This window comes from Lissotriton helveticus, chromosome 3_1, assembly GCF_964261635.1.
Source record: "Lissotriton helveticus chromosome 3_1, aLisHel1.1, whole genome shotgun sequence".
NCBI classification, from domain to species: Eukaryota; Metazoa; Chordata; class Amphibia; order Caudata; family Salamandridae; genus Lissotriton; species Lissotriton helveticus.
Window position 1 is genome coordinate 1808619718 of NC_136061.1, and position 15947 is coordinate 1808635664.

The 15947-nt window shown below is 44.0% G+C and overlaps 1 protein-coding gene across 2 annotated transcripts in view; it reads left to right on the plus strand.

Annotated features, from left to right (window-relative positions):
* Nucleotides 1-15947, plus strand: part of LUZP1 (leucine zipper protein 1) — a 170427-nt gene that overhangs the window by 137319 nt on the left and 17161 nt on the right. For both annotated transcript variants that reach the window (XM_078682702.1, XM_078682703.1), the window contains exon 3: nt 14688-14890. In XM_078682702.1, coding sequence (XP_078538828.1) covers nt 14688-14876 — 189 coding nt within the window. In that variant the 3' untranslated portion in view covers nt 14877-14890. The remainder of the gene's footprint in view (nt 1-14687; nt 14891-15947) is intronic.

A 15947-nucleotide genomic window follows, 5' to 3' on the forward strand; every position in this document is an offset into this window, starting at 1 on the left:
GCTCATAGGGTGGTGTACGACTTAAAACCGGCTAGGGTGAGCTCATAGCGATTGTATGAGACTGGTGAGAGTATAAAAACAACCGTAGGTGGGTAGTGGTGGGCTAGAAAACGAAATCACAAGGTGAGGTACAGGAAAGTACTAGTTCTGGGTCCTCACTCTGTTATTTCTTTGTAAAAAGCCTCATGGGTCGCCTGGCAGAGAAAGAGACCCTGTGGAGATAAATGAGGTTCACAAGGCTGTCTAACCTATAAGGAAAGAAGAGTTTTTGGCTTACCCCATGTTGTTGGACAAGCGGTTTTACTCACGAGTAGTTCGGTCAGGTTCCTCCTTGGACCTATTCGTCCTTCTGCGGCGCCCGGTGTGAGCTGAGTTGGCCGCCTCGCTCTCTATTTATATGGTTTGGTAGACTCGGTGCACCTGTTCAGGTTAGAAAGAGGGAGGGGTGCGCGGTAAACGCTGTCTCATGTAGAGTCTGCATGCGCATGTGCGGAGGAGTAGTGCGCATTGGTAGCGCATGCGCGGTAGGCTGCTGTAGCGGTCTAGGGATTGCGCATGCGCGGTAGGGAAAATTCTTTCGAACTGGTTCTCAGGTTTGCCGATGCTCTGAAATGGCAATGTTTAGCTATATTAGCTTCGTTCAAGTGGCTGGGTCAGCAAAAGTACGTTACTGCCGCATGGGACAGTCTTCATAGGAGAAGAGTGGGCTAGGGAGGGGGACGTTCATGTAGGAGCATGGTGGCACTGGTACCTCATTAGTTTGACAAGAGTGTCTATGTGGCCAGACTGTTCCACGGGATGGAATCATTAAGGCCTATGGTATGGGTGGAAAGACGGTAAATCCAGCGTTGTTCTTTCTGTAATAGGAGTTTCTCATCCCTGAGGTTGTCAAATTTCTCAATGACGGTCCATGTGAAGTCATTGGGTGTGTGGTTGTGGGTCAGAAAGTGGTCTGTGAGCTTACTGATGTTTTTCCCACATCTTATGGTGCTTCTGTGTTCCGTCATTCTAGTGCGTACTCTCCTGGTCGTCATGCCAACGTACCGGAGGCCACATCTGCAGGTGATCAGGTATACTAGATTTGAGGAGTTACAGTTTGTAAACTGTCGTTGTGTCCAGGTCTTACCCGGTTCCAAGCTCAGTGTTTTTGAGGGGGATGTCAGGTGGCATACACTGCAGTTGTTGCAGGGTTGGTGACCAGTGATCCTTGGCAAGCCCCATGCATTGGTGATGGTGTTATCTTTATCTTGAGTTTTGGGGCGCGGTCTGGTACTCACAAGCTGGTCTCTTAGGTTGGTTGCTCTTTTGTAGGCAAAGCGAGGCTTTTCCCACTGCCTGGTGCCAGAGTTTATAATTTTCCAATTACGGTTGATGATGTTAGACACTTGGTTAGATGCTGTGTTGTACGTTGTGACGCAGGTGAGCACAGGATCTTCTTCGGGTTTTTGGACTGTTTCTAGGAGAGCGTCCCTGTTTTGGTTTCTTGCTCTTTTACAGGTTTTGTTGATTATCCTAGAGGGATAACCACGGTCCCTTAGTTTGTGCACCAAGTCACTGGATTGTTGTTTGTAGTCTTTTATACTGCTACAGTTGCGCCTGATGCGCAGAAATTGCCCATAGGGCAAGTTTTCCCTCAGGTGTCGGGGGTGAAAACTATCAAACCTGAGCAGGGAGTTTCTTGCTGTGGGCTTGTAGAAGGTGGTGGTGGAGAGTCCTCCATTCTCTGGTCTGATGTTAAGGTCTAGGAAGGGTAGCTCCAGGGGACTGCTGGTGCATGTGAAGCGTAGGTACGGGTCTAGTTGGTTGACCCATAGCATGAATCTGTCAAGTGACTCCTGGTTGCCATACCATACAATGAGAATGTCGTCAATGTAGCGACGCCACACTCTGATGTTGGTGGAAAAGGGGTTGGTTGGGTGTTGTATGTGTGTCTCCTCGAAGTGGGCCACATAAAGTCCGGCCACACTGGGAGCAAAGACACTGCCCATTGATGTACCATTCGTCTGGAGGTCAAAGGTGCCCTCGTATTCGAAATAGTTCTCTTTGAGAGCTAGTGCTGCGCAGTCTAAGATGAAGCTGCGGGGCGTGTTGTAAGTCCAAGTGTTGGACATGAGGACATCGTGCAGTACCTTGAGCGTGGCGTCTTGTGGGAGGCTAGTGTATAGGGATTCTATGTCTAGTCCCACAAGTAATTCAGTGCTTGGATCAAAGCTGATTTCCTTGATTACATTTAGTAAATGTTTAGTGTCCTTAAGGTAGGTAGGGGTCTTCTGGACTAGGGGATTGAGGAAGAAATCACAGAAACGTGATAGCGGTTCTAGCAAAGACTTGATACCCGACACAATGGGTCTCCCTGGTGGTGGAAAGGTGCCTTTGTGCACTTTGGGGACCGTGTAGAAGTAGGGAGTCTTTATTTCTTTGGGACATAAGTAGTCCGACTCTTGCTGTGATATATGATCATGGTCTTTGGCATGTTTTACCATTTGCGTGATGGTGGTCTGTAGTTGCTCAGTAGGGTCTCTTTGGAGACGCTTATAATTCCTAGAGTCACTGAGGAGCCTCTTGCACTCCTGGTCATAGTCTGTCTTATTCATCAGGACTATACCTCCACCTTTGTCCGCTGGTTTTATGACAAGTTTGGGGTCATGTTGGAGGCGTTGGATGGTGCTTCTGTCTTTGTTGGACAGGTTGTTGAAAGTGTCTCTCTGTTGGAGTTGTTCTACTTCCGTGTAGACTGCCTGTTCGAAGGTCAGGATTTCTACCGGGATGCTACCTGGTGGGGGGGTGAAGGTAGATTTTGTCCTCATTCCCGTCTCATTGGGTGTTCCTTCCGCTTGTGTGGTGGTATTGTCCTTTTTCTCGAAGAAGGCCTTTAACTTGAGCTTTCTAAAGAATTCAGCCAATTCTACATGTAATTTAAACATGTCCAATCTTGGATGTAGTCATCCATCCATGCTGCTTTTTTTGGTAGTTTGGACAGTCTGTAGGTTCTTGGGTTCTATGTAGTTAAGGAACAGAGCACCTGTCTAGGCAATGTGAATTTTTTACATTTTATTGCTGAAAAAGCAGAGAATTTCATCTCAAAATGAGCAGAAGAGTATTCCTTAAGGTAGGAGAGAGTGACAACCTTGTTTATATTGCCTTGTTAAAAGAGCATCAGTATCATCCAGCAAGTACAGCAAAGGGCAGTAAAAGGAAAGAGGCAGGACAGACCGAAGAAAGGACAGGGGACCGTGCATAAGACCCTTAAATTCACTTGCTGTTACACTTGTAGGCATGTTGGTCATCTGGGTGAAACTTTTACATACGAACAACTAAATGTATTGTAGCATTTTGCACTAACTGAAGTTTGGTCACCATAAACCCGTGAAATCTTAGAAAGAGTTAACAGACACTAAACTAGTACCAGTCGTGATTGACTCATGATTTTCCCATCAAGTTCTTACTGGTTGAATTTTATCCAAAAGAGAAAGATGATGACAACAGTGTGAATAAACGGCATTCACCTGTGTAACTAATGAAATGGCAGGATTGAACCAGAGTCAGACCTGACTGCTTATACTCACTGGCTCCTATAAATAGTAAAAGTTCGAGCAGACGTCCTTGCTGCCACCCTGCACGCCAGTTAAAAGCTATATCTGATTGCATCCAATGGAGGCCTATTAATTCACAGACTACAAGTAAGCAGGTTTTAAAGCTGGCATTTCAGACACTGTAACTTACCTCCAGACTGAGGACCATGTTAGTTTCGCCACCAAAATCCATGTGACTGAATGGAAGCGTCCAAAGGCTGAACACAGTTGTTAGAATAGATTGGTGATAAATAGGTGCTGCACTGAGGACATGTGGAATAGACACCACCTGAGAACAGGTTGGTAGATAAGACCATCCTTTAAGCACACTGCAAGAAATTGGGTTACTGTATGAGGGGGTGAACCTCTACTGAAGCAGGAACCACAGTCCCCGTTAGGGTGAGACATAAGCCATCCTCAATTGCCAGTGTGCTCAACCCTCTGGTTGCTTGGCACTGAGCAGTCAACCTTAATTTAGAGGCAATGTGTAAAGTATTTATGCAGCACTTCAAACAGCAATAAAGTGAAAACCAAACACAAGAAATCTTCCACACCAATTTTGAAAAATAGAGCAAATTGTAACACATAAATAAATCAAGAACAAAATAACAAAAATCCAATCAGTAGAACCAGAAATATGCAATTTCAAAGATTTAACTGACAATAGCGCCAAAAAGTGCAGAGTGCCAACAGCGGAGATATGTTTACGCTAGACCAGGTGAAAGTCAAAAGTTTATGCTGACCTCGATGGAGCGCGGGCCAGCTACAGGGTCGCAGTTAGGCCCGCTCAACAAGATTACCTTAAATCCTGTTTGCGGAGTCTCATGTGGAGATTGCATTGTGCAGCTGTGATTTCTAGGAGCTGTGATGCGAGGTCCTGCGCCTCTGACGAGGATGTTGTCAACAATGGACTTGCTATGTTGAGGCGTGTGTTGAGGATGTCGTGCAGCGGCGATTCCTGGAAGGCGTCAGGCGACGATGCGATATCTTTGCTTCGGGGAAATCCATCCAGCATAGGCAATGTCAGTTCTGCTCATCGTTGCACTGCGCAGCAGAGGAGATACGTTGGGTCTGCTGAAACCACAGATGGGCTGGAAAAGCACCGTCATGGCCACTTCTAAGGGTCCTGGAATAGGGTGGCACCACTTGGCGTGGTAGGACTCACAGATGGCAGGGCCAAGTTGCTGGGTTCAAGGTTGTTGGGGTCTTGTCCCCTATGCTCTAGTCAGTGTGCCAGCCAACTAGCCCTTGGAGTCAGTCTGGGGTCCTAGGTTCAACATATGCAGGCAAGTTCTTCTCATCCAGGCAAGAGGGCAGCAGTCCTTCTTACTGGCAGAGTTCACAGGTCCAGAAGTGTACTGAAGACGTGCGTCTAAGGGTTCACTAATTCTACCTGGTTGTAGGAATGTTCCCCTTTTTGCATGGTTACCCCCTACCATTTGCCTGACACATGATGCACTTTGACTTGGCGTGCCCTGGTCCCTGCCAATCAGGTTTCCAGTGCCTGTATTCTTTCCCAAAGCTGTAACTTTGTGCCCACAAATTGCCCATCTTTGGTCACAGGTAAGCCCTGTGTAAAAGGTACCATGGGTACCAAGGGCACTGTCACCAGGGAAGGCCTCTAGGTGCTGCAGCACCTGTTGTGCCACCCTAAGGTGCCCTGTACCTGAACACCCACTCTGCCATTGCAGGCTGCTTGTTTTGGTGCAGAGAAAAGTGAAGTGTCGACATGACCCACTCCCCTGTGCGCCATGCCACAAACCACTGTCTGTGGTTTAGGGAAGTGGCCCTTTAGCAGGGTGCACTAGTCCCCAGGTGAGGGTTCAGTGGTATGACTATACAAAACAAGACTGTCACTGGTCTCTGTAGCTAGTATGTGCGAAAAAGGAAGAGTGTCTGTGTCTACCTATGAAGTGTGTACAACAAAAAAGAAAATGAATCCCATCAGCCCACCCACATGGCAGAGCATCATCATCTGGGATAAAGTCAAACGTGATCCGGTTGTGGAGTGACACACCTATTGGTATTGTGTGCTTCTCCAAACCCAAAGGGACCAGCAGTGATGAATCATACCAAAATACCCATAGATGTAATGGTGTGGGTTGTTAATTGCAGTGAAAGAAAATATAATGATAATGTGGAAAAAAGTGAGATATAAAATTGACTACCATAACTTAAGGGAAATTTTTATTAGGGAAAAGTCATGGTGTCAATATTAAAACTTAGTGTAAGGCAGTTTGAAATTATAACTGTCTATTAAGGATGGAATATGGTCCATATTAAAACTTAGTGTAAGGCAGTTTGAAATTATAACTGTCTATTAAGGATGAAATATGGTCCATATTTCATCCTTAATAGACAGTTATAATTTCAAACTGCCTTACACTAGATGTCCCCCATATCGTAGGTCCTGAAGAGACCCTATATCCACATTAGAGTCGAAACGCCGTCGACATTTGAAAAAGCAAATCATTGGAACTGGCACTCTATCATCATATAGATGTTATGAACGGAAAAAAAAACAGGATAGTGGTCGCTTTTGTAAACCAGGAAGTATATCTGAAACCTTGCACATATTGTCACACAAATGTTATTCTTATGTTTTGGTTCATACTTTCACTTGGGATGCACTACACAACTATAAATAATCTTTGTTATTTGTAAAAAAACAGTTTCACTGCAAAAAAAATTATTTTCAATATAATCATTGAAGAACTGAATCATTGTGTCTGAGTCTCTTACTACTTGGCATCTCGCCGCATCCCTGAATATATATGCATATTTTCGCTATTTCTTCTAATTTTTATTAAGTATATTTCCCACAGGAGCCACTGTTTTCCTTAAAATACTTAATCACCCTGGTTCCGTTGTGAGTAGGGTTCCCTTGTTTTTACTTTACGACCCCATACAAGGAAGACCGTGTTGCCAATGTCCTATAGCATAAGAATGTGGTTGCTTGAGGGATATCGACCTTCACTAGCTCCCGGTCACTGTTTTCGCCACCAGACTGTGTGGACCAGCTCACAAAGTTAGCAGTTTACTTCATAGTGATATATAGTATTGCTAACAAGGACCAAAGTCCCAGGGTCTCTGCGTACGCAGTGTTCAATGTTTGTGTGCGCCAATGATAGGCGTGGTAGTCGTATTAATGAAGCTTGTCATTGTGGCAATTCTTTTCCTTCCTGGTTAAGTCTCTTGTTCTCTGCCCAGTTGACAACTCAGAGTGCTGTCCTCGCCACCTTTGTCGTTCTTTATAGCCGTTGCCCCCCACTGTCGACCATCCCTCGAGCCACTCCTAAGCCTCCTTCAGGGTTGAGAAGAACCAAGTCTTTCCCTCAGACTCTACTCACAGCTTTGCTGGAAAAATCATCTAATATTTCACTGCTTTGTCTCTCATCGCCTTTTTGACTTCTAGAAAATTACAACATTGCCTCTGGACTTTGAGCATGAAGTCGGGAAAGAAAGTTATATTTGCATTATCATAGGTCACTGGAGAGCACTGCGAGTCGTCTGAAGCATTACATCACGGTCACAAAAATAGAAAATACGGACAAATATGGGACGAGGGGGGACCCCGGGTTGGGGCGTCCGCCAAGAACATGATGGGTCATGCTCTGCAGAAAAATATTTCGAGAGGCCGCGCGGTTGCTGTTTCTTGAGAATAAGATTCTCAACAAATAGGTCCACTGCCGTTCCTCTACCCACTCTGGGACTCAAACATTATTGTGCGGGGATCTACCTTCATAATCTTCAAGCTGGACCTTCATGATTTTACTTCTGGCCTGGAATTTACTGAACTGGACCTTGAGGGCCTCCGTGCCATGGTGTAGAGTGACCTTTGAATCCTCCACCTCTTTGACTCTCATGTTCATGTTACAGAGATCTATTCTCATTAGTAAAGTCCTCAGTCGTGGGGCGTTTCTCACTGCTCGCTCACTCACCGCTCAAGCCAGCCCTTTCTCCGGCGGAGAATGAGAGTAGCCACGCTCCAGCCTTTTGCTGTGGCCTGCCCCGAGGCCACCGCCCACACCGCCTGGTCTTTGCCGCTTTTCGTATGTGGAGTCTGCAACAGGCTGGCTCTCCCTATACGTCCCACTCTGCCTCTGTCAGTTATGGTTGTCCATCCAGGTAGGCCCTTGGCTGACCAGCACCTGGCGCTCGCTGCATAGCGCTGCCCGTACCAAGGTCCCTGTAATGTCCGGGGGGGATCCTCCTCTCTGCTGAGGCTCATGGAGTCCGAGCTGCATTGTTTACAATCAACGCAGGGTGGTCCTTGCTGCTGGATCCTAACCGCGTCTGCGGCATCTGCTGCATCCAGTGGTCGCACAGCTGCGTATGTCAAACTTTAGGTCGGGGATTCTCCTCACCGCCCAGTCCTCACATGCGTTGGCCCCACAGATAGCATTGCAGCGCGGAATTGATGGGCACACTGGATACCCTACGAGCCGCAAATCAACAGGGTGACAGTAGATTGCGGCTAGGGGACAGATAAGTGAGTGAATGAAAGGGATTATCCAGCCGGGTGATAAAGTCGCTCTAACAAGCAGCCATCTTAGTTGGTGGTTGGCCACGCCCCCCCCCCAAAAGACCACCATTATTGATATTATTTCTCTACGTGTGAAATCCCTTGCTTTGAATGCTTTCAATGACTCATGCATTTGTTGAGCAGTATCACCTTTTCAACCTTAGATGTTACTAACACATATAGATGGGTCTGTGAATACCCGGCAGATTAGGTTTCTGAAAAGACTGATATTTGTTGCTGAAATGGGGCTATTCCCATGTTTACGAGCTGGTGAACCAGCACAAGCAGCGCTGCATTGGTTTAAATGCAGTGAGGGAGCCTGTATTTGGAGATTCAAATGTTATTTCCCCCAAAACAGTAATGTGAGAGTCTACTGGTGAGCTGCTCTTGATTTGAATCCACATTATAACCAAGGCATGTAGGTTTCTAGATCTAGTGGGGTCATAGAATTTCACAATCTTCTGTAGGAAAATAATTGAGAGCTTCTCTCAAAGGTGTGGTACCAGAATTTCCTAGTTAGAATAGTAACTCACAAAAATATTTTGTTCTAAATGTCATTTATAAAATAGCTCCCCGTTGAAATTAATAATAGTAAATCAACACCCAGTGGACTGATATTTTTGTAAACAATGTAAAGGACACGATATTTACATCAGAAGAGATATGTAAGACAACATTCTGACGCACAACCCTTGCAAAGTATTTCTTTGCAAGGGGGCATGTCCTGCAAAAATGAAAATGACATGATTTATGATACTAAATTAATATTTTTGGGCCTTTTTCAAGAAGATAAATGTGTCATGTAAGATTTTTTAAAAGACCACCTGCTTTACAAGTTTGGGGTTCATTAGCTAAACATGATACTGTGGTAGGTATTTAATAAGAAAGATTGTGTACCCAAGTTATCTGGGATCACACATCCTCTTGGGACACACCTGCTTGGGAGTTGCACCCAAATTGCTGTAAGCAGAAGCAAAAAATCAGATGTATCATTATGTGGAAATTACAATGGGTCCTCAGAATACCATTAAATAGATTTTGATTGTAGCTATCACGGTAGACTATACTGTACCCCTATCAGACATACTTTCTTCTTCTACCCATCACCAGTCATACTTCGCCTCCCTCACTTATTTTCCACATGAAAGCAGGTTTACCGAATTCCCCCATGTGTAGTTGGGTGAAATGTATCCTGGTGGTTTTACTGGCCGTCCCTATTTAATACTAAACGTCTAAATATCCCTGGAAAGAAAAATGAAATCAGACCATGTTGTTTTGACTGTAATGGCCCTTGCTCTGCTCCCATAAATCACCAGTAAGTGGTACCAACCTCTCCCCCACACACTTTCCCCCTGTAACCTGGGAATCAAACGAACAGTGTCCTCTGCTTAGCAGCAGCCCGTACCAGAAACCAGTCTGCAAAATCACTTTAAGACTGGGCAACAAGTGAGCAGTGATTCAAAAATGGACTGTTTGAACACTTCCATAGCTTGCGGTCCCCGATGCTGCTAACACACCTAATGCTCAAATTATAACCTTTAGTTCCTTTAACCACGTCTTGAGAAAGCTATAAGGCATTTTGATGACCCAAGGGAAAAGTATGGATTTTGGAGTACAATAAAAAGATGCCACCATTTTTCCAGTCAATTTTATTTGAAAAATTAACATACTGAATTAACTTGAGAGCACTTGCTGATCCTCTTAAACTTACAGATGTTAAATTACCTTTATTCATTTTTTTAAAATTTCAAAATACTTTGATTTTCCAGAAGAAAAATACACAGAGTGATTCTGTAGGAGGGTTAGCATATCATATATCTAAGGCCAATAATGTAACATATAAAAGCATAACATGAGGTTATACGCCTATGAGAGTATCAAGAGGCTAACCCAAATGATCAATAATAAAAGAAGAAAGACAAGTTGAAAGGGAGAGAAAAGAAAAGAGAAAGGGGAAGAAGAAAAGGGAAACAAAAGCTAGACGAGCTGTGTCATATGCTTCCAAAGTTCTATGCAAATGCAGGCACCATAGCAATCCGATATTGATAGGCATAACATACCACAGCCTAGTACAGGTAATATCAATTAGCAACATAGATCCAAGAGATACAGCTGTAAGGGCATGAGCCACGGCCTGTGCCTTTAAGAGCACGAGGTGTGATTCATAGACATACAGTGGTGTTTATGGGGGTTTGTATGAGTCGAGAAAAGTGTCCAAAGAGTTCCACATCAACCTGGATGACGGTTTCCACGGAGAGTTCTGTAATGCAATGTTATCTGCCCCTCTGAGATGGGTGATCCAGTTTACCCAGTCTTTATAAGATGTCCTGCTCGGGTCCTTCCAGTTAGCAAGAACCATTTTCACAGTGGATGTTTAGTAGAGCTTTATCAGAGTTAGTTCCTAAATCCGCGTTCAAGAAGGCCATAGGTAGGGTTGAAAATTCTTTGTCCTATGTACAGTTAAACATACCAGTTAAGAAGGCAAACATTTTGTCCCAAAAAGGCTTTATTGACAAGCACGGAAAAATAAGATGGGCTAAGTCCTCGGTTTCTTGGTGTAAGTGAACACATTTTTCGTCCTTACGGAGACCTAAAGAGAATAATCGGGCAGGAGTCCAGAATGCTTTGTGTAATAGCCAGTATTTGGTTTGAGAGAGAACAGGAGAGATTTTATTGCGTGTTACTGAGCTCCTCAGTGTGGGCCATATCTGTTCTTTTGGAGGAGCCGAAGTTTGCTGGTCCCAGAAGGCGATAATCTTATTATTAAGTTTAGAGGTCTTTGGACGGAGGAGTTTATAAATCTGGGAGACCTGGTGGCCCAGTTTGTTAATGTTTGACACATACAATGAGATTGAAGGCTGGGCTCTGTATAATTTTGTTTTTGAGAGGGCCGTTCTGATTTTCAAGAAGTTATAGAATTCAATATCAGCTAAGCTATGTTTCGATTGGAGGGCTGAGAATGTAACTGAATATGAGGCATTTTCCAGTTGATAAGGGAGGAGCATATCTTTATTAATCCATGTTTCTAGGGATAGGCTTTTACCTTTATAGAGTATTTTGCTATTGAACCAGAGTGATTCAATTTTAGAGCCTTTAATACTAATATCCAGCTTCTTATCCACGTTAAGTGCTATTTTTGTATTTTTAAAAATAGACTTCGAGCTAGGTGGATAAAGTCTATTCGTTGTGAGGAGTGCAATAGGACTTAGGTTATTGAGGATAGCCCTCTCCACCTCTAGACGCACCTCTCACCGAAAAACAACAGACCTATATCCCTCATCAATGTGGACTGCAAAATCTATGCTAAGATCTTAGCTGTTAGACTCAATTCTGCCCTGCCCAAACTAATAAGTAACTCCCAGGTTGGTTTCCTACCAATACGTATGTCTAACGATAACACCCGTCTGTGTGCCACGTTTTAGAAAATGCCGCTATTAAACCGGAGCCATCCGTAGCTATCACACTAGACGCTGAGAAGGCCTTTGATAGGGTCTCTTGGGTATTTTTGGAACGATGTATGCATTCCTTCAATTTAGATGAGGAATACATACGTATGGTTATGGCTCTTTGCGGGAATCCATCAGCCCGTATTGTCATTAATGGCTCACTCTGAACCTTTCCCACTCCAACAGGGGACTAGACAGAGTTGCCCACTATCACCATCCCTATTCTTATTGGCACTAGAACCCCTCATCCAAGACATCAAACTAAACACGAACATTAAGGGAGTGGATATTAAGGGCATCCAAATAAAGTTAGCCGCTTTAGTGGAGACAATACTTTTCTTATAGCTAGAAATGTTCTCTTTCCAAATAGATTTGTCTATAACACAGTACCCCTTCCTCCATTTCCGCTCGGCCTGTCTACAGCCAAGTTTAACATTTTTCAAAGCAGTTTTGTACCAAGGCGCTTAAGGTTTACCATCTCTTTTTAGCATTTTTTGAGGGGCGATCAGATCAAGGTGATCATTAATGTGTGAACAAAAGGCGGCATAGTTGTCCTCCACCTGTTCCTCCGACTCAAACAAGCCTTCAAGATGGAATACTGGGGCAGAGCTAGCTTTCCTCAGCAGACCTTTCCAGTCCCTGCTAAGGAAGCGTCTTGTCTCCTTCCCAACATAATCATTTTGTTTGATATCAACCTCATCCAATTTTATCAAGTAATGATCAGACCAGCCAACCGGAGACACCTCCACAACATACAGTGAATCTTTGTTGGCAAATATCAAGTCTAAGGTATGTCCCCTTGTGTGAGTAGGCTCTACCACCCATTGACTAAGGGACAAATCTAAACATGACTGTAGGAGGTTATTATACCCTGGGCCCATGCTCCCATTAGCCCATAGATTAAAATCCCCTAGTATAAGAAGTCTGGCATGAGAGAGAGCCATGTTACTGAACACATCAATCAGATTTTTCTGTTGAAGCAGGCTGGCCACTCCCGGTGGCCTATAGCAGATATCTGTCAGCACCTGGTGCCCAAGGTCATTTAAAGCAAAGCCCAGTAGGTCAACCCCATCGACCATGTCAATATCCACAGGTGAAAAGTTCCAGACCTCCTTAAAGAAAATCCCAACCCCTCCACCGCTACCACAGGGGCGTGGCTTATGAATGGCTTTGTAGCCCTGAGGGCAGGCTAAGCCCAATTCTAAGTCCGAGTCCGGATGAGTCCATGTATCCGTCACCACTAGGACATCCAAGTCATGAAACTTTAACAGCATCTGTGTTTCCAGATAGTGTTTGCAGAGGGACCTTACATTAAGCAGGCCACATCTCAAAGAGTCCATACTGGTCGAATTAACTACTGTCCCTATCCCTGTAAAGGTCACTAATTGGGCACCCCCTCCTGCTTACCCATTCCCTGGGTAGGGACACTCGGTTGTCTAGGTTTCCTCCAAAATCGGCATAGTGGCTGGCGCTGTGCGCGGACAGACACCGACGGGCTTGCCTTTGGCGCGCCACCAGCATATTTATAGCTATCTTGCGTGACAACACTAGACCGGGACTTTTCCAAGATGGCTGCCCCAGCTATACCACCGGAAGTGGGGGAGGCAAGAGAGCTCTACCGCAACACCACTCCCTCCACGCAAACAGCACAGGCTGCGGTGGACCGGGGAGGAAAAGTGGCAAGGTGAGAAGCTATTAGCAGTGTGCCCCGTAAAAGTATTCAGATTGCCAACATGCAGCCTTGCTTGAAGGCACTGTTGATTAAGGTAGTTATTCTTACTCCTCTAATTTGTTAGTACTGAGTATTGCAATGCCACAGAATTATTTTAATCAAATGATACAATAATATTCCTGGGTTGTGTAGTTTGATCCACGGTCATCGCTTAAGATTTTTCCAGATAAAACAAGAACAGAGTCATCTCTTACTAAAACAGTCCTGTTCACCAAGAGAATTGCATTATATAGATTTGCTTAATCCATAAGCCTTGTTTTTTTAATTATGAATAATTCTCCTTTTTCAGCTAGAGTTGGGTCCTTACTCTCTCCAATAAATTTGGTGAACAACCCTGCAAGAACAACACTACCTAATGAAAGGTTCTGCTTCAGTATACAAGGCTTTGACTATAACTGATTTTAAGAATGTTGTAGCTGCTACAGCATGGGCATTATAAAATGAAATTTTTTAACTTTTGGCAGTCTTAAAATTCAGGTTTTGGTATATGCATTGAGAAAGTGAGTCCTCAATATGTGCTCCACTTTCTTAATGCGGTATCTATGTGCATGCCGCTGGACTTGTTTGCTCAAAGAGGGACATGCTATTTGAAGCCATAAGTCTGGAGGATTTTCCTGATTGCTTCAACTCTAGAACGTCCCTGAGATTCTAGTGTCTCTCCCTCATAGGTTTGAAACCTGGCTAGTGGTAAGTTTGAGTGGCTTTTGGTGCCCCATGCACGCATAAAATGTTGCTTTTGTGGATGTTACGTGGGTACTGGACGTTTGAGAAACAATTGTCAATAGTCTTGATATGGGTTTCCTAATGATGAGGATAAATACAAAGTTCAGAGGTATAGAAATGGTGTTCAGGGTAGTATTAGTAAAAGCTCAATCAATCAGGATTTAATAAAGCGCAGCAATCACCCGAAAGTGCATCCAGGCATTCCATGTTCTGGAGTGCTGACTCTGCAGGTATGATGGAGGCTTTCATCTTGTTAGGCAGGTTGCTTTACTAAGTACTCCTAGGTAATTTCTTTATTGGTAGCGGATGAGGACTTAAGTGATGGAGATTTTGTAGGAAGGGAGAAGTGGACCTGGAAAGTAACTTTGTGTATTCATGTATTTTATAATCACTTTATGTTGTCTTTCACTATTGGGTTGCGCAGGAAAAACTTCCTGGTTACTGTGTTTAGTTGATTATGGTGAGTATTTCCAATTGGTAGTAAGTGGTTCATTATTATACTTTATGTAGCATATCCTTTTGCCCTGTGATGCTTATTCAGGTAAAATGAGTTGGTGCCGCCTCTAAAACAACTCCGTAACAAGATTTACTGCATGAGCCTGCTATAAACATGTTTTCTTTTGATCTGTTTTGTTTCTCCATTGCCTGGTGCCTTCAGCTTATTTTCATTTTTATTTATTTTGGCACAGGAGGAGGGCACAGATACAACCATCAGATCTCGCAGAAGGCCGCTTGCGTCTTCTGATAGGATATCAAGGACTGACACTAGTGGAAAGAGGTATTCAACCAAACTTGACTCCCAGCAAGACCAGCAACGACTTGGTAGCAGAATAGAAGACCGAATACTTAGCAGGAGGTACTTCTCCGACGAAAAATAATTTTATATTTACAGGTGAGCAGTTATTCATTTGTCTTGATCCTTCTGAGGTTCACTGTACATCATGTAACTTGATATGGTACATTTAACATGCCATATCAGTTAAGTCTAGTTGTTCCCTGACTTTGGCTCATTGGTAATGATTTTACATGTCAAGCTCAGCAGTTCTGGGTCATGCATATATGTAAAATGGTGTAGCAAATCTGTCTGTGGGAGGGTGAATTTAGGTACATTCAAGGGAGTTGAGCCTTCTGCTCCACAAGAGTTTAGACGTTTTAAGTTGGAATGCATTCATCCTAACGATAATTATACTTGAATATATTTTATGGTTCTCGAAAAACAGATTTTGTTATTACATTTGGTACACAAATAATCAGCTTTTTGTAAAAGTATACAGCTTCATTTATTAAGAAATGAACATCTTCAGATAAGATAACGGGACTGCCATCACGTGTTTCGTTCTGCCTAGCATGCAAGTCTGAAGATTTTTCAAGGCTTCAAGGAAAAAGGGTCAAAAGCTCATGTTTGTGGTAATTCACTGGAATCCTGTTGTCTGTTATGTGGTCCTACGTCCGTGATATCTGTCTGGCCCTTAAGGTTGATATATAGTCATTTAGCAAATCCTATGGGCTTGGACAGGAAAGAGCAGATTGATTACTATTTTGCCTTAGAAGTCTTTGCGTCCAAAATTGTTATTGCTTCTGTCAGACCACAAATAGACTGACAACACCACTACTTTCTATGAACCTTAAACTCTCGGCATAGCACTCCTTGCAGTAATACTCTGCCCAGTTTCCGAGTGTGCTGCATAAGACTGTACTTCAGCAGGTATCCTGTGCTACCCAGCAGTTGGCAGTGGGCTTAAGAGACTTATGCTGCAGAAGGTGACACTTTGAGTGAAAGCAGCAGCTGCTTCTACCCCACCAGAACATCTCTGCAGCCAGGCTGAAGGGTTGTTTCTGTCCTGATCTGCCCCACCAATATCCCCATGAACTTAGACTTCAGTGAGGCTGCAGAGCGAACCCTGCAGGAGAGGAGCTGCTGTCGTCCGGTTGAGATTCAGAGCCACATT